This window comes from Lithobates pipiens, unplaced genomic scaffold (genome assembly GCF_037356315.1).
Source record: "Lithobates pipiens isolate NorthernLeopardFrog02 unplaced genomic scaffold, aLitPip1_a1.2 Scaffold_18, whole genome shotgun sequence".
Classification (NCBI taxonomy): domain Eukaryota; kingdom Metazoa; phylum Chordata; class Amphibia; order Anura; family Ranidae; genus Lithobates; species Lithobates pipiens.
Window position 1 is genome coordinate 328481372 of NW_027507758.1, and position 21447 is coordinate 328502818.

The 21447-nt window shown below is 40.1% G+C and overlaps 1 protein-coding gene across 1 annotated transcript in view; it reads left to right on the forward strand.

Annotated features, from left to right (window-relative positions):
• The window catches only part of ME1 (malic enzyme 1), a 356512-nt gene that overhangs the window by 180512 nt on the left and 154553 nt on the right, over positions 1 to 21447 (forward strand). Inside the window, exon 6 of the mRNA XM_077487320.1 lies at positions 16293 to 16396. Within this exon, the coding sequence (XP_077343446.1) occupies positions 16293 to 16396 (104 nt within the window). The remainder of the gene's footprint in view (positions 1 to 16292; positions 16397 to 21447) is intronic.

Here is a 21447-nt window from a genome sequence, read left to right on the forward strand (position 1 = left end):
CAGCGATGTCGGCGGCAGGTGACGAGCGATCGCTCGTCTCACTGCTGCCCCTGCCGCCATCCTCTGTCAGGGAATCGGGAAGTGAAGCATTACAGCTTCACTGCCCGGTTCCCTACTGCGCATGCGCGAGTCGCGCTGCGCGTCTCTTATGGTCCCCCGCTGTGTCTCTGGGAACTGTGTGTTTCCCAGAACACAACGGGGGGGGGGCGTCTGCGGGGGTCTGCGGCGGTCTGGCCGGAAGTGGGTGCAGTTACCTGGATTATCCAGGTAACTGCACCCCCCTCCCCCCTGAAAGGTGCCGATTGTGGCACCGGAGGGGGGGAGGGATCAGATTAGCGGAACTTCCCCTTTAGAGTGAAGAACCGCTTTAAAGTGATAATAAACCCTTACATAAGCCCACTGAAGTGATTGGCCACAGGTGATACACAGTGGTGAGTTAAAGCCTCCTACACAAGTTGTACCTGTTTACCTGCATCTTTCTCTTCTCAAGAGCCGTTCAAAGTACACAGATTAGATGGTATTGGTCAGTTTGCAGGAGGCAGGGGGCAGAATCCGACGTCACACAATGCACAGCACAGAGCAGATATGAGTGTAATCTGAGACCTGAGTGAGAATAGACACATGCCCTCTACACAGCTTCATAGGAAAACATGCACATCTGAGGCTGTCGGTCACCTGCTGTGTGCTGCACAGGATTACTTGGTGTCAAGATAAACTGTCAAAAGTGGCTCAAGTAGATAGCAGAGGAAAGAGACAGCCCACAGAATTCACATTAGGTACTACAGATTGAGGCAAGTCTACACTTTAGATGGATATGATTTGTTAATTTTTCATTTTAGGGGTTTACAATGCATGCGTGGTGAGAATGGGAGGTCAAATGAAGTCCTCCCAGAACGAGAGTGCTCCCACCCGTCTATCATTTTACTATAAGCAGTTCAACTTGCCTATCACTTTTTTTTTATGTGTTGGGAATTTCAATACTAAGATTTGTACACAGCTGCTGTGGCTGTTTTAAAGGTTTAATCTTTTTACCCTGGGTTTCTTAAAAAAAAAAAAATAATAATGTGAGGTGCAAGCACTCAAAAGTCCCAGCTCTGAGAAAAATATATTAAACATTATTTCATTGAAGCTTCACTGCTGTACAATCCACGACAAATAAGAAGCTCATGGTTTATTTAGCCTGCCCGACCGGACCTTTCATGTTTGCGAGGACTGATTCCAATTATAATTATGTAAACAATAGATCTGTAGAAAATAATTAATTGCTGTAAATTAGGGCCCTTTCACACTGATACGTAAGGGAAAAAATTCTCCTGCGTTTTTCTTGCAAGGTAAAAACGCAGGACAAATTTTTCCCTTTAAATCCTATGGGACTTTTCACACCACTGCGCTGTGGAGTGGAGTGCACTTTGAAAAGTCATGCATGCTGAATCTTTGGGGCGTGGTTTTTGAAAACCACACCAAAAATACAGCTTCCCATTGAAGTGAATGGAAATGGCAAAATCACGGCAAAAACACACTTGTAATTTGTGGTTTTGAGTCACATGCCAATTTTTCACTGGTGCAGGCAGCCCGCACCAGAAACATGTGGGAAATTTGTGCGATTTTGCTACAGAGCAGTGTGAAAGGGGCCTTAATAAACATTCTTGCTAATGTAATAAACAGTTTTACCACTGTTTTTAAGAACTGGAAGATACAATTGGGGGTTACCAAATAAAAGACATCAAGTGTATCAAACACTTATTAAGCAAAAGTAAAGTCATGCTCGTAATCAACCGAATTCTTAAGGAACAAGTCTAGATTTACCACAGAAAATTAACAAGAGCTGAAATAGATTGCTATAGTAGGCTTGCATCGTTGGCAAATTACTGATGTTCCATGCATATGGTGCAGTTCTAGTTCACAGCACACTTTGAACATCCAAATAATGATGCTCGTGTGACTTCTGTTCTTACAAAGTACATTTGTGTGTCAACATTTTACCTAAATATGAAAAAAAATAAAAATGTTAGCAATAAAAATTCTACGCAAAGCAACAGCTTAAAAGAACTAGCACATCATGCATTTGGAGCAGAAAAGGGAATGTTTGTATGGGAGTTTATCCTCCAGTCCATGATGCTTGCCAGAGCCACGATGACTAAACCTGCACATGCACACAATAATACCCCTGTACAGTGCATTAGTACACACTTCATATGGCTTTATTCCTGCATAAAATGCACATGTAGAATCTTTAACAGCAGTCAGTTTAAGTCAAAATACACAAAAAAATACAGAAAACCTAATTTTTATTTTAGACACACCACAACTTAGCTGGCCTATCCATACCACTATTTACTGACACTTCTTACTAAATATAACATTTAATATATATGTTGAAGCCTCTGTAAGGCTCGATTCACACTAATCCATTTTTTTTATGCATTTTGCATTTTGCAGAAATGCAGGGATTTTTTTTAACATAGGTTCCTATGGAACATGTTCACATCAATGCATTTATGTGCCACTGCATTTTTGGAAAGGGTCGGGGACTTTTTTTTCTTCAAAATGCAGCACTTTGCATGTAATAGAATTCAATGGACCTGCATCCAAATCACAAGTACCGTGATTCCGATAAGCCCCCTGCCTGCAAACCCCCAACAACCACCAGGCAAGGGTTGTTGGGAAGAGGCCCTTGTCCCCATCAACATGGGGGCAAGGTGCTTTGGGGTGAGGGACGCAGAGCCCCGGTAAATAGTAACAAATAGTAGCAAATAGTAACACTAAATGTGTGAATACACTTAATATGCAGAAATAGTAGCCTTTAATGAACATAGAAATGATAACCACAGCAACCATGCAGCAGAATAATAATTCCAAGTCGAATAAGCCACCGAATTCTTCATATTCTCAAAAATGAAATCAGATACCGTAAATGGGGTGAGCATGAAGCCCCGACTAGTTCCCCCTCCGGCAGCAGGGAGAAAAACGGGTCCAGCTGCAGGCGAGTGATAGCGTCAGCTATGAAGTTAAACTTACCTTGAATGTATTTAGCCTTTAACCAGACGTTACATTTTAGACAAAGAAAGACTAAATGACACAAAAAGGAAACCACCTGTGGAGACTTGGAGGAAAGACAATTTACAGCAAAACACACACCTTTATTGTCTGTACTCAATAATATTCTCCTATTGGCAAACTGAGAACTCCATAGCGCTAAAGAAACAATTGATCAAAATAATTCTGAAAGCACTATATTTCCGCAGAAGCCACTAGCAATCCACCGACTTGGCCAAGCAGATACACACCAATGGCTTCTCCAGATTGCTCCAAACCCAATCGATTCCGCCGCATCTGTTGCTAAGCAAAATTCTCTGTCCTAAATAAATCTTTCTGCCACACTGTTTTCCCAGTAAAATGCTCCAGAAAATGTATCCAAACCAGAAGGTCACCTTTAGTCTCCAAGGTCAATCTGACATGTGAGGAAGGGTTTATAAACCTAATATAGCCATATACAACCTCCTGGAGAAAACTCTCCCCATCGGTAAAACCCTTGACGCAACTGCCAATTGACCCAAAAGCGATTGCATTTCTTTTAACCCCCCTGGTGGTATTCCCGAGTCTGGCTCTGGGTGAAAATTCAGAACCATTAGCGGTAACCCCGTGCCAGACTCGGGGTCGCATCTCAGGATCCAGGATGAGTGTGCTTACCTTATCCCCTGGATCCAGTGATGTCTCCCCGCAGTGCGAGCGGCTTGTCCTCCACTCGATCTATCATGGAGCCGAGCTCCGTTCTCTGCAAGCGTTGCGATGCACGGGGACGGAAAACAGCGCCAAATTCAAAATGTAAAACATACACATTACATACAGTATAATGTCATCTTACAGATTACATTGCTGTATGTAACTATTTCACATCCCTTCTGTCCCTAGTGGTCTGCCCAGTGCCCTGCATGCAGTTTTATATTATAAAAACTGTTCTTTCTGCCTGGAAACTGGAGATTGTCCATAGCAACTAAAACTGTGCCTTTTACATCAAAAGTGGTTTTAGACCAGCTAGAAAACAGCGATAATAAATTAGAATCACTTGCAGAATTGAGTGATAGTGATTTGTGGGGAGATCCGTCATCAAACACTGAAAAGTAATGACAGTGACAATCCTGCAACTGAGAAAATTTCTGTGTTTTTGATTTGATTACATTATTGAATCATTTTTATTATTATTATATTATTATTTGGTATAATTATTTATAGTTATTTATTATATTTTAATTTATGATTTTGTTTTTCAAATTTTATCATACCCGGGATGTCTACTAGACTCTAGTTTGGACAGATTTAAGTGAGTTATTTCTAAGAATTACAGGCCTACAATATAAAATGCCAAATTTCCATGCAAAACATTGTATCTCTTTCAGCACCTAAAATGCGACATAATACCGCTAGGGAGGTTAATGTTATTTTCTTCCTTCTTATGACCATTAATAGCATATGCATAAGCTTGTATATCTTATCGCTGGGGAGCCAAAACTTACCTGCTACTGTATCCAATGTGATACCTAAGAAATATATAGACGTCGTTGAAAAAGCTGTTTTTTCTTCTGCCAGTAGAATACCAAAATATTTACAAACTGAAAAGAATGAATGTAGTAAATGAAAACATTCCTCCAGCTCCCATGAAAAGAAAATCATCTAAATTTTTTTTTTTAATAAATGTTTATTGAAACAGTAGAGACAAACAACAAACAATGAACATAAAATAAATCGGTGGTACATATAGAATGGTACTGGTTACCTGAACATTTAATGGCCTCTGAGGGCCAGCTATACGTCCACCTGCATCTATATAGATACTACAGTATATGCTCCATCATAGCTTAACGTTTGGAAAGGTAAGATCATAGTTCTGTGCATATAATAAGGGTAGAAAAAGCAAGTGTAGTTTGTCTATAAAAGAGAGAAAAGTTTAAGCAGTAAAGTAGAGGGAAAGAGGAAGGGGGAGGAAACAAAGAAGGGGAGTTGAGAGGGAGGAGAGGGGAATGGAGGCTTGCATGTCAACACCTGGGAAAGTAATATATTGGATATTTGTACATGTACGACTAAATAATACGACTAAATAATAAGCTTATAGCTCAGATGGAATGGCTCTTGTACAAAAGATGTTGTTATTTCAAGTTCAGAGGGGTGGTCGCATCATCAGGATCTTGTGTTAAGAGTTCTTTGTAATAGGAGGTGGTTTTAAATTCCAGCCACGGGATCCAAGTTATATGATGTCTCTGAGCGGAAGTCCTGTTGTGGTGGGTAATGTCCTCCATGAGATGCACTTCTGCTACCTTTTGTAGCCAGCTTTTGATTGTTGGAATCCTAGGTTGTCCCCAAAGAGTGGGTATCAATGCCTTTGCTGTGTTCAACAAGTGAGGAATGATCGAGCGTTTACATGGGCCGACCGATTCCATGGTGGTGTGGAAAAGAACGGTCCAAGGGTCGTTATAAAGGCTGGTGCCTGAGTTCCGGTGTATAAGTTGGGTAATGGTGGCCCAAAACGGTCGGATATTGGGGCATGACCACCAGATATGTGCATGAGTTGCTTTAAAACCACAATTCCTCCAACAAAACGGGGAATTGTCAGGGAACATCTGGTGCAGCTTTGACGGGGTGTAGTGCCATCTGGTGAGCAGTTTATAGTTCACTTCCGCCATTTTAGAAGCAAGGGATGAGATGTGGGTTAACTGTAGGATTTTATCCTTACGATGTTTTGTGATTGGGGAGTTTAGATCGACTTCCCATTTGGCTAAGAAAGCCGGGTGTGCATTGCCAAGGAGAGAAATAAGAGCTTTGTAAAAAATCGAGATGCAGTGTAAGGGCGGATCTTCCGGATGGAACACCTCCTCGATAACATTTAGGTCCTCTAGCCCTCTTAGCGGCTGGGAGAGAGTTCTAATAAAGCACTGCAGCTGTGTGAACCTCCAATTATACAAGAATGTAGTTGATCTGGAGCCAATGATCTCAGACAGGGGTTTGAAAGCCTTTGCTCGGAGGACATGGTGTAGCAGTAATGGTCGGTCCGGGGACCATGTCTTAAAGCCTGGGTCAAGCAAGCCAGGTAAAAAATAGTTATGGTTAAGAAGCGGTAATGAAGGAGAATCTTATGAGCAAGAGAATTTCCTGTGCAAAGTGTCCCAGGCATCTAAGGTAGAAGTGGTGGGTGAAGAAGTTGTGTGGCCAAGGCCCCTGTGCAGGCGGGGTATCAAAGGAACCACCAAGAGATCAGTGCTGCTGAGGGAATGTTCCAGGTCAACCCATAATTTGGAGTGGACAGCATATTTCCAATCTGCTATTCTAGACAGTATTACAGCGTGATTATAAGCTCTGATGTTCGGGAGGGCCAGTCCCCCCGAGACCCTGGATCGGTATAAAACGTCCCTTGAGACTCTGGGGTGACTGTTCCTCCAGCTATAGCGGGAGATAATGGTCTGCAGTGTAGTAAAGAACCCTATGGGCACACCCAGTGGAATCATTTGGAAGAGAAAAAGTACTCAAGGTAATATGTTCATTTTAACAACATTCCCCCTGCCTAGCCAGGAATGTGCTAAGCTATTCCAATTCCTTAAGTCCTCTCTTACTTTATTCAATAAAGGGATATAGTTGTGTTTAAGTACTTCATGGTACATTGAACCCATCTAAAAGGGAAGAGGGGACATAGTAATTCCTCTTCTCATCTAGGGAGGTTGATGTTTAAGATCTCTGACTTGGAAAGGTTCATTTTGAAGTTGGAGAATGATTGGAAGGTGGAGAAAGCAGACATAAGGTTAGGTAGTGATATACGAGGCTGTCGTACGAAGAACAAGATATCATCAGCATATGCTGCATATTTGTGAGTTATAGAGCCTACCTGAATACCGTGTACAGCAGAGTTTCATTTAACTGTGGACAGAAAGGGTTCTAGGGTGAGTGCGAATAGGAGAGGGGCGAGGGGGCAGCCCTTTCTAGTCCCATTAAAGAGTGTGAATGAGCCGCTTAAAGTGGCGTTAATGCGAATTCGTGCCGTGGGATTGGAGTACAGGGAGGAGATGCAATGAAACATGCTTGGGCCCAATCCGAAGTGCCACAAGGTCGCTCTGAGGTATTCCCAGTCCACCCTATCAAACGCCTTTTCGGCAGAAAATCATCTAGATAATGGATCAAGAATTTACTACCCATTCAATGAATGATGAAAATGTTTCAAAATAGAGACAAAACAAACAGCCCATTGGCAGACACTTGTCAAAGTAAAACTTATTCTCAAAACAAATTACTAATGAGCTGAAACAATTTGTATTTAACGGTAGATGCCTAAAAGCTGACTTTATATCTGCTTTAGCCAATAACGCATTATTTTCCAATATATGCAGCTTTTCTAAAGCTGACTCAAAGGACGCATGAGTCACTGAAGGATAGATTATGGGTCTATCTGCTCATTTAAAGCTGGTTGAGTAGACGGAATTCATTCGGTTCTTTTTTGGGGACTACCCCAAAGGAGACACCCGAAAGTTCAAAAATGGCGGAGATTCAAAAGGGTCTTGTTAGTTAATTTAACTCTAACCACATAAAGAAATTCTCTAACTGAATTTAAATGACTTACTACCGTACAACCTGGGCCATCAAAAGGGGGTAAATTAAAACAAAACCTTTAATTAACAATGAAGCCTTCTGCTGGTTTGGATAAATTCTGAGCCAAGGGACCATTCTTTGAATAATCACAGGCGTTACCGCTTTTTTGAAAGTTGTCTTTTTGACCCGACTGAAGTTTCCAAGACCTATAACCTATTTGCCTCAAGGATTATATTGATGTTTTAGAATAGGGCAGAACTCTTCTTGGGATATCTCTCACATAATATGTGTTAGGGGGTTCCTTAAATAGCCCCCAAAAAGCCTTCCAGATGGTTCTAAAGGTCACCTGACCCTAACTAACCAATCCCCATTTAAGCTACTAACCTTCTGGAAGCTTCTCTATCATGTGACCCTATTCCACCAATTAGAATAAGCCCAATTTAAACTCCTTTAATATTAATAAAATAGCCGACGCCACGGTCCCATAAGGCAAGGAGGGGCCTAAATAGGCTACCCCCCTTTCCCTCCCCCATTCTCTGGAAACTCAATGGAAGTATGGTGATGTCACCCCCTGCACTACAGAAACAGAGGTTAAGGTAAGTATCCTTAAAAAAAAAAAAACTTTACAAAAGTTTGCTTGCACATGATTGGATGGTTATATTCAGCATCACTTCACCTCAATTGCTAAGCTAAGTGAATTTTGTATTTTGTATACCACACTAACAACTCAAGGTATTTAGGTTCTTTGGTGAGATTTTATCACTGATGTCCAGTACAGGCATATCCCACTTTTAAGTATACAATGGGGTTTATTTACTAAAGGTGGAAAGTTCAAAATCAGGCTCACTTCTGCATAGAAACCAATGAGCTTCTAACCCTAGCTTGTTCAATTAAGCTTTGGTAATAAAACCTGAAAGCTTATTGGTTTCTATGCAGAAGTGAGCCTGATTTGCACTTTCCTACGTTAGTAAATAAACCTCATTGTGTACTTAAAAGTGGGGTATGCCTGTATTGCAAGAACATAATACAAACCATCAGCAAATATCAATGAATTTAATATAAACCTTCAGATAATACACATAACATTCTATCCATTGAAAGTTCCTTTCATTTTATGGATACAAATCTACACAGGTAAACCATACCCCATGATGTGTACAGCATGCTCTTGATTTAGCGTTTCATCATGTGCTGCGCACATCTCAAGTATTTGTTTTTCTATCCCTGTAATGGACTATTAGCCCTGCAAATGCAAAATGTAATCGGGCATGCACCTTTCCAAGCCAATGAACTAGCGTGGACACTAACGTATTCATTGTATTACCACCTACTACCAAACTTCCCTGCCTTCAACAAAGGTAATCCTTGTTAAAGAAAAAGAAACAACTTTTAATCTCCAGTTGCTTTTCTATTGCACATATTTTGAACTTCACAATTCGTATACATCTGCTAATAAACACAGAGAATCCTTGCAAATAATTACCTACATAATATATACAATACGGTAAACTACAAAAAATGTCATTAAGACATTTTTATTTTTATAACCATGCAGTGAATAAAATTATATACAGATGGGATAAATATTGGTATTCTTAATAAAGTACATATAGTGTTACCAACCAAATGTTATGCAGACATATAAATAATAATTTAGTCTGTGCAGAAGGATATTTGGTTATTTTAGAGCCACTGGCTATAAAAAACTTTTAACGCAACACAAGTCAGTGTTCCTGCAAATGTTGTTTCTGTGAAAAAGTTGGATTATATTGAAGGTGTGTGGGATATTATAGAGATACATGCATTACATTTACAAACTGTGAAATACTTGCTGCATAATAGTTGGGCACACAGTTGTAATTTGCCTTCCTGAACCATCTTCTCCATCAAGAAATGATTATAGATTAAATGTTTTGGTGTAGAATTTTTGGTGAAGAATAGTAATCTGGACCTTTACATCTGTAGTGCTTGGCACTATTTGCCTTAAAGGGGCGTTCCGGCCGCAAAATATGAACAAAGCATGTCCTTCTATAACATGTACTTGTCTCAATTAAGAGCACTAAGGGGTTGATTTACTAAAGACAAAACAACTGTGCACTTTGCAAAATGCAGTTCCTCCAGAGCTTAGTAAATGAGCAGAAACTCTACTGACTCATCCAATAATGTAAAAAATAAAAAAAATGCAGTTTTTTTTAATTTTCCTTACACGTGATTGAGTACTCTTTGCAAAGTGAAGCCTTACCTCATTAACTGAGCTTTGGAGCACTTGCAGAAAAATGGCAGGGAAAGGAGCTCCAGTTGATTGACAGCCTCAGCTCTGTTCCTATGAGCTGTGTGTGTGTGTGTGGGGGGGGGGGGGGGGGGGGTGTTTCTTCCCTTCTTACAAAGTGTAACTTCAGCTCTCCATCTCCTTCTTATTACTGAACTCTTAGACAAACTTTATATATTCAGGACTTTGAACAGATGTAGAGAAGACTGCAGATAGACAGGTACAACTTATGTAGGGGGATTTGTTTAGTCTCTGTGTATCACCTGAGAATAGTCCCTTCACTGGGTATATGTAAGGGTTTACAACCACTTTAATGATTCAGCAGTACATTGTAACTTCCAAGTTTAAAGGGGTTCCAGCTCCACTCCAGAAACTTAAAGTGGAATTTGTGGGTATTATAACCAGGTTTAAAATGTTTCCCCAACCGCTCCCCTCCCCCACCACAACGCAAACACACACTGCATACTGTTTGTAATAGTTCAATGTAAATACCTTTTCTTTAACTCTCACATGATCACTAAGCTCTGTCAGCACTGTTGGTGAGGGGCTGAATTCACAGACATTTGACGTCACCTGCCAGCTTCCATTGCTCCCTGTTTGTTGGCACTGCCATCTTTCAGCTTTAGCAGCCAATCACTGATACAGGTGGGTTGGAGCTTAGAGATCACATGATCGCACCAAATAAGAGTAGAACAAAGGTATTTACACTGAGCCATTTAACAAACTGCATGCAGCATGTGTTTGAGCAGGGGGAAGCCATGCTTTAAACCAGACTGGAGGAAGCTGTATATTGACAGAAGCACCCAAGTTGACAGTTCCGTCACACTCCCCCACAGAGACAAAGAATGGAGTGCCACACTTTAACTGAGAGTCCAAAAATAGGGTTTTCATCCCTTCAAAACAGATTAGTACATTCTGCAAATGTAGCCTGATTGAATCGTGCTTTAACCACTTGGGTCCTGGATGCTATTTTACATGCCCCTTGGACCATGTAATTTTAAATTGTCAACCAGACTCAGCAGTTCTCTCAGGACCCGATGGTTTCAGTGTCCCAAAAAAAAATGTAATGTATAATAAATTGGGGTAGACTGCAAACACTAAAGGCATAATGTATGGAACAGAGACATTGCTAAACCCTGCCGAAAAACAATCTGGGGTTTAAGGGACAAAGAGACAAAAAGGCTTGGGGACTCAAGCGTTAAAGAACTTTGGGAAAGCTGCTAAAGGTTGATTTGTAAATGCTTGCCAAATCTGATGCTCTCAAGGCTTAAGTTTACAGGCTGAGATGAAGCAATGTCCATGTATATGAGACCTAACCTACCATTATTTTTTAGAATCCTAGTAGGGAACTGGAGTACCCAGACAAAATCACCACAAACACATGGAAACACACAAAGTCCTTGTAGATAATGTTGCTGGTGGAAATTAAACCCTGTTATCCATCAAAACAAATCCACAGAGCTAACCCTTAAACCACTACCACTGAGACATTCTTCCTTGCATGCATTTTGGAACTTACATTGTGGCAAAGTCATTGACATGTCATTCCATGTGAATAATGTGGTCGATGGAGATATAACACAAAAACTATTTTGTGAAAAGCAGTATCTAATGCTATATTAGGTCAGTCACCACACATTCTGACCTTTTTTTTTTCTCATGGTTTTTCTCAGTAATGTACGCCTCTGGTAATACATAAAATATCATGTGAAAGCAGAAAATCAAGCCAAATGCATGACTCACCATAACTAGGGACCAAATCAAAGAAACTGTTTCCTGAACTTCTTTATTTATATATTTCCTTAAATTTATTCTGCTGAAATGTAACTGAAATCGCACTTGCTGTTTTGCATGTTTGCTATATTTTGCAAACTACTTGTCATTATAGTGATGAGTGAGATTTTCATATGCTGGCTTAATTGTGTCATTGTACTGGGCAGTACTTAAATAGTTTTTCAATTGATGCAATTTTAAACCAAACAAAAAGAAAATGAGAGAAAAGAGAACAGAGATGTATTTTTAGATTTGCTTTATGTACTAAGAACACAGATAAGTACTTATCTGTTAACTAGATAAGTATAAATGAGCTTAACACAAGCAGGAAATTATGTTTTATATTTCTTATTGTGTTTTGTACAGAGACAGTTTGCAGAATGCCCCTAGACTGACACCTAGAAGAAAGTAAGACTTGATTATTTAGCAATTTTGGAAAAAACATATCAGCTGCAGGTTGACATGGAAAGGTACTTTTTAGTGACTACATATTACAGAATGGTTTATGTAGCCACTTTATATGTTTCTTATAATATTTTGTAGAAGTTCATTGAGGAACACAGGAATTAGGGATTCCTAAACAAAGCAGAGTTTGCAACATTGTAAAACAAAAAAACTTGAAGCCAGCCTCTGTATAACCTGGCCTCCAACTGTCATGCCACACGTTTGTGCAAACAGTACATGGTTTAGTCTGGGATGCTCCTCACAAATTTACTTGCCAGGAGTAGTTACCCTGGTCAATTGTTAGAGATCCATTGATTTCTCCCTAGTTGTACTTTTCTCTTCTACCACTAGGTGGCCGGGCACTTGGTGGTACTAGATATGAGAAGGACAAACCAAGGTCAGGTTATTGGTATATGGGGTATCTCAGCCATCGGGCAGGGTTTTTTTTTGTGATCCTTTGGTTTGCTAGGAGATATATATTCGGGTGGAGTCAGGTTATCTATGTTCTGTGCCAACGAATGGCTGTATGGGTGGATGTGTGTCATGTGCCCCAGGCTGCTAGGCCAGAGATTGGGCTTTTTCTGGGGGCATCTGGCCGCTAGGCTATGGGAGGGCATATCCAGAAGTAAGAGAGCAGTGCAGGGTTGGGATTGCGGCTTGCAGTCCAACCAGAAATTATGGTTCTGCCAACCGGAGAATCTGTCAGTGGTCGGAGGTAGAAGGGAAGCTGTTGCCATAAAGGGACCAACCACTTTATTACCAGGGACCACAGTGAGTAATTGAAGAAAGTACCGGAGCAGCATTCTCACCGAACGGGCATGGTGGAGAATCTGGTAACTTCTGGTAACATCAGGCGGTGATCAAGTCAGGGACCCAACCAGCAGGGGTGATGCTTGCAGAGAAGCCTTGTGCGTCAAGCCAGGGACCGAGCCAGTCAGCAGGGGTGAAGCTTGAGAAGTATCTAGAGTACCAAGCTAGGGACCCAGCAGGGAAGCATGGGTGACGCTTGAGGGAGATACCACCACAAATATTGGAGGAGCTCAAGGGGATCATTCAGTAAATCAAAGGGTCTAGTGAGAGACCAGGAGCTCAGTGTTGAAGAACTATGAGAGGCAGTTGTAGTGAAGCTGAAGGAACTGTTACATTTGAGTTAGGAACTGTCAAAGACTGTTGCCATAGGAGACAGCATTCCTGCATGTGCAGAAGTGATGTCTTGCTGGGGCCTTTCCCTGCACAACTGTCCTCTTATTGAAGTCTTGGAGTCTGCCAATTGGATCTGCAACTATTTAAGTGTGTCCTGGCCCTTTCCCCCAAAAATATAAAAAGGGCTGTTAAGAGAAATAAAACCTCTTTTACATCCAAGAAGTTTCTGGCACCCAATAACTTTGTCCACCTTGAACCCACTATGGCTCACAGCCCACCACTTTACAGAAAAATGTCAGCTATCTTTGACTGGGAAAGTTCTCATTAGACTGGACAAAGCCAGAGACCTTGCTACATAGGCTAAGGGACATTCTCATTTTTGTCCATAGAGCTTCAACCTATAATTCTGAATGTGGCATGAAAACATTTCAAATGATTAGTGGCTTGTAACCACTTCCTTACCTGTAGTGCACGATATGATAATCTGAGTGCTTAGATTATTCATATAGATTTAAAAAAAAACACATCAATAATGCTAATGGTAGAAGTCTTCAGAAGGTCCGGATGATAATCGGGCTGTCTAATGTCGCGTACACATGACCGGACTTTCCAGCAGACTAGGTCTGACGGTCTTCCCGAAGGACTTTTCAGCTGAGTTCCGACGGACTTCTGAATGAACAGACTTGGCCACACACGAACAGACTAAGTCAGTTCGAAAGTCTGTTCGTTTTGAACGTGATGACGTCACAGCGACTTCAGTAGTGTCAATTGGAACGGCTCTCACAGAGATACATGACATTTCACATGTCCTGCGACTTGGGATATCACAAGTTAGATCCTATGTTGCACTAGTGTGAAAGAAACCTAATGCCACGTACACATGACCGAACTTTCCGGCAGACTAGGTCAGACAGGATCAGTCCATGGGACAATCTGATCGTGTGTGGGCTAATCTGATCGTTTATTGTTATAAAAATCCGAAGGACCTAGAAATAGAACATATTTTAAATCTTTCCGATGGAATCAATTCCTATCGGGAAAACTGTTCCTCTCTATACTAGTGCGATGGACCGAATACAACGCAAGGGCAGCTATTGGCTACTGGCTATTGAACTTCCTTTTCTACTCCCATCGTACGTCATCATGCTAGAAAGGTGTGAATCGTGTGTAAGCAAGTCCGCTCAGTCGGAACTCCGTCGGAAAAACCATCAGAGTTTATTCTGATGGAAAGTACGGTTGTGTGTACGCAGCATTAAAGACTAAACCTTTTTCTGATACTTGTTAGTTTCAAGTTAAAAATCATTATTTTTTGCTAGAAAATTACTTAGAACCCCCAAACATTTTATTTATTTATATATATATATATATATATATATATATATATATATATATATATATATAAATATATATATATATATATATATATATATATATATATATATATATATATATATATATATATAATATATTTTTTAGCAGAGACCCTAGAGAATAAAATGATGGTTGTTGCAATATTTTAAGTCACACTGTATTTGCGCAACTGTCTTTCAAATGCATTTTTTTGGGGGAAAAAAATACACTTTAATGAATAAAAAAACTAACTGTAAAGTTAGCCCAATTTTTTTATGTAATGTGAAAGTTGATGTTACGCTGTGAGAATCGTGATCTTTATTCGAAACAAAAAAATCGTGATTCTAATTTTTCACAAAATCATGCAGCTCTAGCAGATATTTATAAATTCACTGATAGATCAAACTGTATCAGGTGGATCTCCATTCCCCCAAAAAAAGTCTCTTGAGCAATGACAACATAATGCCCATTCACACCGGGTACAGTGAATGGCATTTTTAAAATACATTTGCACTGCATATACAGTTCAAAATACATGTTATATAATGGGCATAGATTACATCATCACAGTGCAGTAAAAAGTACAGCAAGCTGCATTTTGTGTCCTTGTTACCTCCATAGTCAGATGGGGGGTTACCTAATTGCTGTAGGATTTTTTTTCTGCTTTACCTGTATTCCTAAAGATTAGTTTACACTGGTAGTTGGGGGTTGGGAAAAATCGCCAGTTGAGCCCCCCTCCTCATACACACCTTGGCCATGATACTTTCCAACTTAGCATATCAACATTTGTTCCCATTGTCACATTCGATGGGCAGTACTACCCACCCCATGTGACCCATTCAAGTGATTGGGGCCACACAACAACCACTCCTCAAGCATGTAATGTACATGGTTGCAGTACAGTTTTAGGGCTTTTAGGGGTTAAAACAGGAGATGAGGATCGCTCTTTAAGGCATGTGTAAATGAGCCCTAAGAGCCAAGGAGACACAGGAAAAGTTTTTTCATCAGAAGGGAGTAGACTTTATTAGCCACATTCTCATGGAGCACTGCCATAGGGCATGCCATACTATGCATCATTCAGAATACAGATGGCCAGATTTTACACATAATCTGTAATTATGTAATAATATGTACAGCATCAGTTATGTTTCTGGCAGTCCTTTTCATGAGAACATTGCTACCAATAAATATATAAACATGACATTTTAACAGTGATGACTTTGCAAGTTAAAGACTATGTACCACATAATGGAATGACATATGTCATTTTTGTATGCGGAGTTTACCAATGCTTTACCTTTCTTTGAGCATAAATACAAACACTTATGCCTTTTATATATAGTATGCAAGGCTTTTTTCAGCAGGAACATGGGCGTACCGCAGTCCGGCACCTCCAGCACTGAATGTATGTTATGGCAAGAGGTGGTAGAGTGTTCTGGAGGGTCTATTGTTGGCTACTGGGGATCTATTGTCGCTGGAGGGGTCTATTGTTGCTGGTGGGGATCTATTTTGCTATGGAGGTTGTATGTTGCTGCAAACGATCTACTGTTGAGGGAGGGGTCTTTTGTTGCAGGCTGCTGGAGAGTTGTAATTTGTTATAAGGGGTCAATTGTTGCTGGCTGCAGGAGATCAGGGACAGTGCTTGGAGGTGAGTAGGGGGCGGGGACAAGGGGTAAGTACTTGTACCTATTCCCTGAGAAAAAAAGCCCTGACTGTGATCCTTATAATGCTTTTTCTTCAACAGGAGTTACTAAAGGACCCTTTGTATATTGGACTAAGACACAAAAGAGTAAGAGGAAAGCCTTATGATGACCTTCTGGAGGAATTCATGAAAGCTGTGACTGACAGGTAAGCACATTTGTTGATTAGTTAATACAGTATTCAGAAAGAAATCCCCACTATTATTTAATGTTTATGGAATCAAGTTTATAACTGTAATGAAAACAGAATATTTGAAGAGCACAAATCGATAGGTGGGTTATCAAAATGCATTGTACATGCTCAAATTTGGTTTTTCCTTTTCCAATGCAATTTTTTTTACAATTTTACAAATTTTATTCATATTTTACAAATGTATAATTTACATCCAGTAGGCATTGACATAATCTGGTGATGAAGATTCTGTAAAGATTTTACTTTTTACTGGCTAGTGTAGTCAAACTAATAAAATGAAGGTGCATACTTTTCAGGCTCTTGTTCGACTAAGCTAAAATGCCGCAACAGTCATGGTCTTTGGAGTATTTTATAAAATATGTAATCTTTCAGTGAGGTCTGATAATATGAGGGAAAGAACACAGCATTAGACCCCCTCCTAACCCCTGTTACTAATTATTACTAAAAAATGTGCTGTGACTGCAATAGTACTTGTTCAAATAATGGGTGACATGGAGTCCTGGACTGATTTTTTTTTTCATGGGACAGCAAAAAATGGGGCTGTGGTTTGTGTTTAGTTAATAGAGAAAATTAAGTACTGTCCGTGATACTTTTTTTTTATTTGCACTAACATATCATTTTTCATGGACGAGCTTTTGGGGTGAGTCCCCTTCTTCAAGTTCCAAGCAGTACTGATTCACAAAAGTTTTAGCAGAAGGTAAAATGTTAAAACAAAACAAAACAATTGGGGGGAGGGGGGGGGGGAGGTGTGATAGTCACAGAGGGGGTCATAAAACTGTAGTATAATGGGTGAGTAAACCAATATCTAAATTTAGGCCATTGTTTTTTGTGTCAAGAAGTATCATTCTTAGCTCAAACATTTTTCCTTTTCTGGATAGTTCTGAAATTCCCTAAGAACTAAAGCATTGACGTCTTCTATAGTGTGGTCCGGTTGTGAGAAATGATGTCCCACAGGTGTGCAGAAAATGTCTTCTTTATGTTCCTTGATGGTATGTCTGTGCAAATGTGTCCTCACTTGCAACTTCTGTCCTGTTTCACCAACATAAGATCCTTTGTTTCACCTGTTGCATTGGATGAAGAACACAACATTACTGGAGGTACAGCTGTATGATCCCGTGATATTGAAGGTCCCGTTTGTGTGTGTGACACTTTTGGATAGGTTGATCTGGTTGCAGTTTGCAGTGTTTTTTATTGCAGGGTTTGCTTGGGTGGTTGGGTGGTTGTCTGAAAGCCAATAATGGGGGTTGTTGGAATATTTTTTTCAGAGTTTCATCCTCTGTTATAATGGGTTGTAAATCTTTGATTATATTTTTGATCCCTTCTAGTATTGGGTTGTATGGGGTGACTATAGGTACTTGGTTGTTTGTTTTTTTCTCTGTGTATTGGAGGAGATTTTCTCTTTGGGGTTTCAAGGCTGTGTTTATGCTGTTGTTGATGGTTTTGTCTTTGTAACCTTTCTTATGGAAGGAGTATGCCAGTGTTCTCAGATGTTTATCTCTGTCTTCTGGGTCTGAACATATTCAGTGGTATCTGATGGCCTGGCTGTGTATGATGGCTCGTTTAGTGTGTTGGGGGTGAAAACTGGAATTATGGAGCTGCATCGGTCAGTTGGTTTTCTCTGTCACAATTGCACTAATACGGCTACAGTCACCTCAAGTATGATTAGTTAATAGTAATATAAACTTATTGCTGTCAATAGAACTATGTAGTAGCATACCTTTCTGCGATGGGAATGAGGGACACCTATTTGCAAAAGTATGTAGGCATAAAACACACAATAATGCCACGCCCTCCATAAAGGAGAAATTTACAAACAATTTCACGTGTATCAACCCTCAGTGGGCCTTAACCATAGCCAATGATTAAGACCCACTGAGGGTCAATTCACTTGAGCCTGGAGGACTGTATGTTGTATTCCCTCAAGTAAATAAAGTATTGCAGGGTGCCAGTGAGTGCTAGCTATATTTATTCATGGTGGTATTGAGGCCTTGGTTTGGGGCAACAGGCATCAGTCACTTCGTATTTGACAGGTAATATTTGGCTTTTATTCACCACAAGCATACCATACATAATGTGGTAAGTGGTAATTGTAGTAAACCGATTGAGAGATCTTGATTTCTTGATCTATACACTGCCATGTGCTTGTTTTCCCATATCTTCTGACCTTTTAAAAATGTAACTTTGCTTTAGCAATTACGGAAAGTGGCATTTTCAGGTTGCACCACTCTAACAAAATAAGAAAAACTGACGTGTGTCTAAGTGATTTCTGCTGAAAGGTAATACCCATATTATAATTCACCATCTGTCTAACATGTTATTATAAAATGGCTAAAAAAGGACAAGCAAATAATAAATGTTACTCCATTGACAGAGAGCTCCTTTGTTTGACTTCATATCTCTAAATGGGAAAGAATGTGCTGGTGTTCTGTTATTTTAGTCTTCTAATAACTTTTCTATAAGCTAAATTTGGACTTTCGGTTGCAAAGGAGGAGACGCATTCTTTTGTTCAGAATATGAGAAGAAACTATTTATTAGAGCTTTAAGCCATACTGAGAAGTCTGGGACTGCGCTGAGGCTCTACTTACAGCAAATGGAAAATATAGCCAGGAATCAGAATCAAGATTCATGTTGATGTGGCAACATAAGTGCTGAATTTCATGGAAGCTGTTTTTATTAACCCTACCATCACATCTCTTGATGAAAAAAAAATATTATATACATGTCCTGCTTATTTTCTCTTTTGACCCCATTTTCCTAATATGTGACCTTAGGTTACTGTAACACAGCATATGTCTTGAGACCCATTAAAACACAGAGCACCACTCAAAGCTCCAGTATGTTGTTTCAGTGATTCAAACCCTTCCAGGTGCTAAATCCCCAGAGGCCTGTCTCACCCGATCACCAACAATGAAAAAAGAAAGGTGGAAGTACACACAGGAGGCTGGCTCGTTTCAGATATGTCAGAAAGGCTTCAGCTTTGCCCCCTCTCAAGCCACTTCCCCCTACTGAGTTTCACCTGCTCATGGGATTAGTATATGATTAAGCCCATGAGTGGGTGAAACATGTTAGCTTAGTATGTCTTGGGAGGAGGCAAAGCTGAAGCCTTTCTGACACATCTGAAACTGGGTGACCTCACAGAGTGCGCTTCCACCTTTCTTTTTACAGCATATTTCTTACTTGTAACTCAAAGTCTCATGTGTAGTACTATTGATATCTGCCCTATTGTCTATGTTGTGGTTGTGATTACAAGCATGCAATTATTTCAGTCTACCTAAACAGAAGAAAGTTGCTTTGAGATAAAGAGCAGCTGAAATTAAAGGGTACCTATGCTCAGGTGTTCCTATAAACCTTTGTAGCAGTCTTGCTAGTAAGGTTAAACATGATCGGAATTCCGGCCAGAAAAAGACCGATGAGAGCTTTTCATCGGAAAATGCGACCGTGTGTATGCTCCATCGGAATTCAGCTGTCCGAATTTCCGCCAGCCAAAAATTGATAGCATGTTCTCAATTTTCCCGACGGAAAAACTTTCCATTGGTAATTCCGATTGTGTGTATGCAATTCCGACACGCCAAAAATCACGCATGCTCAGATTCAACTACGAGACAGAAGCTATTGGCTACTGGCTATTGAACTTCCTTTTTCTAGTCACGTCGTACGTTTTGTACGTCACCGTGTTATAAATGATCGGAATTTGATGTGACCGTGTGTAGGCAAGACAGCTTGAGCCGAATTCCGTCGGGAAAACCATCAGAGCTTTTTCCAACGAGAATTCCGATCATGTGGTCAGAGTTCAGATTAACCAGTGTTTCCATTCCGCAGAGCAAACATGATCAAATTACTAGACTTTCAGACACTATTTATCAATCCAAGCAAGAGTGCCAATGTACTTTATGTTAAAGTGTGAGTATAGGTCCACTTTAGGTTATCCTTGCCGCTGATATGCAAATGAGTAAATGTGTAGTACAAAACGCTTTTGGACATTAGCCTCATATAAAAGAAAATGAGCACAACAGCGCAGTTATTGTTCATAGAAAGTCATGTTTCCATAAAATGAAAGTTGAAATCCGATTGGCTATGCTTATTTTCTTTTCTCCAATATTAAATCAGAAGTATGGCCGAAGCCTTTTTGGCTATAATTCAGATTTGAATCACAGGGGGGCAGTTTGTTCTGCACTCTTGTGACCCATTTTCAGCCAACAACGAGCTAAAGCCCGCTGTCAGCTGACATCACTCAGCCAGTCCAGGCTCAGATAAGATCCCAACCATATGGTCAGGATCAACCCAGATGCCTGGACTGGCACCCCGCTCAGCTTACCAGAGGGGGTCAGAGGGACTGGCCCAGGCTCTCAGATGAGGCTTCTTTCAAGCGCTTTACAGGCGCTTGAAAAACGCCTGAAAAACGCCCCAGTGTGAAAGGGGTCTTAACCATTTCCTCCCCTATCAAAAATGTAAAAAAAAGTTTCAGCTATAGATAAACTTTTAGAATATCAATCTGTATGTTTCATATTAGTCTGTACATTTATTTTCTATGTTGAACAGGAACATTACACAAATATAAATGTATAAACAGTACTTTTATTAAAAGGTTTGCATTTTTATTTTCAGTTTCTCTTCCACTTTCTCTGCAATTGTATTTGTCAAATTAGAGCATTTAGGTGTTCTATCACAGTACAGTTTAAGTATAAAATGATAATTTGATAATCACACACATAAATGGGTTTGCTTAGTTCAGCTCAATCCTACCTGTTTTGGCAGACTGCACTGCATGACTAAAGTTACAGTATAATGTGTACCATATGAGCTGACAAACCACGTGACTTTTTTTATGGAATGAGATCATACCTGGAAAGGACATATCAGTATAAACTAGGGAATGCAGGAAATATAGTGCAAACTGTTACATTGTATGGATTTTACACTCCAGGCAATAAATTATAACCATAACCATATAACACCTTCATTTCAAAACACTGACATTATTGGCAGGCCTTGTCAAAACAAAATTC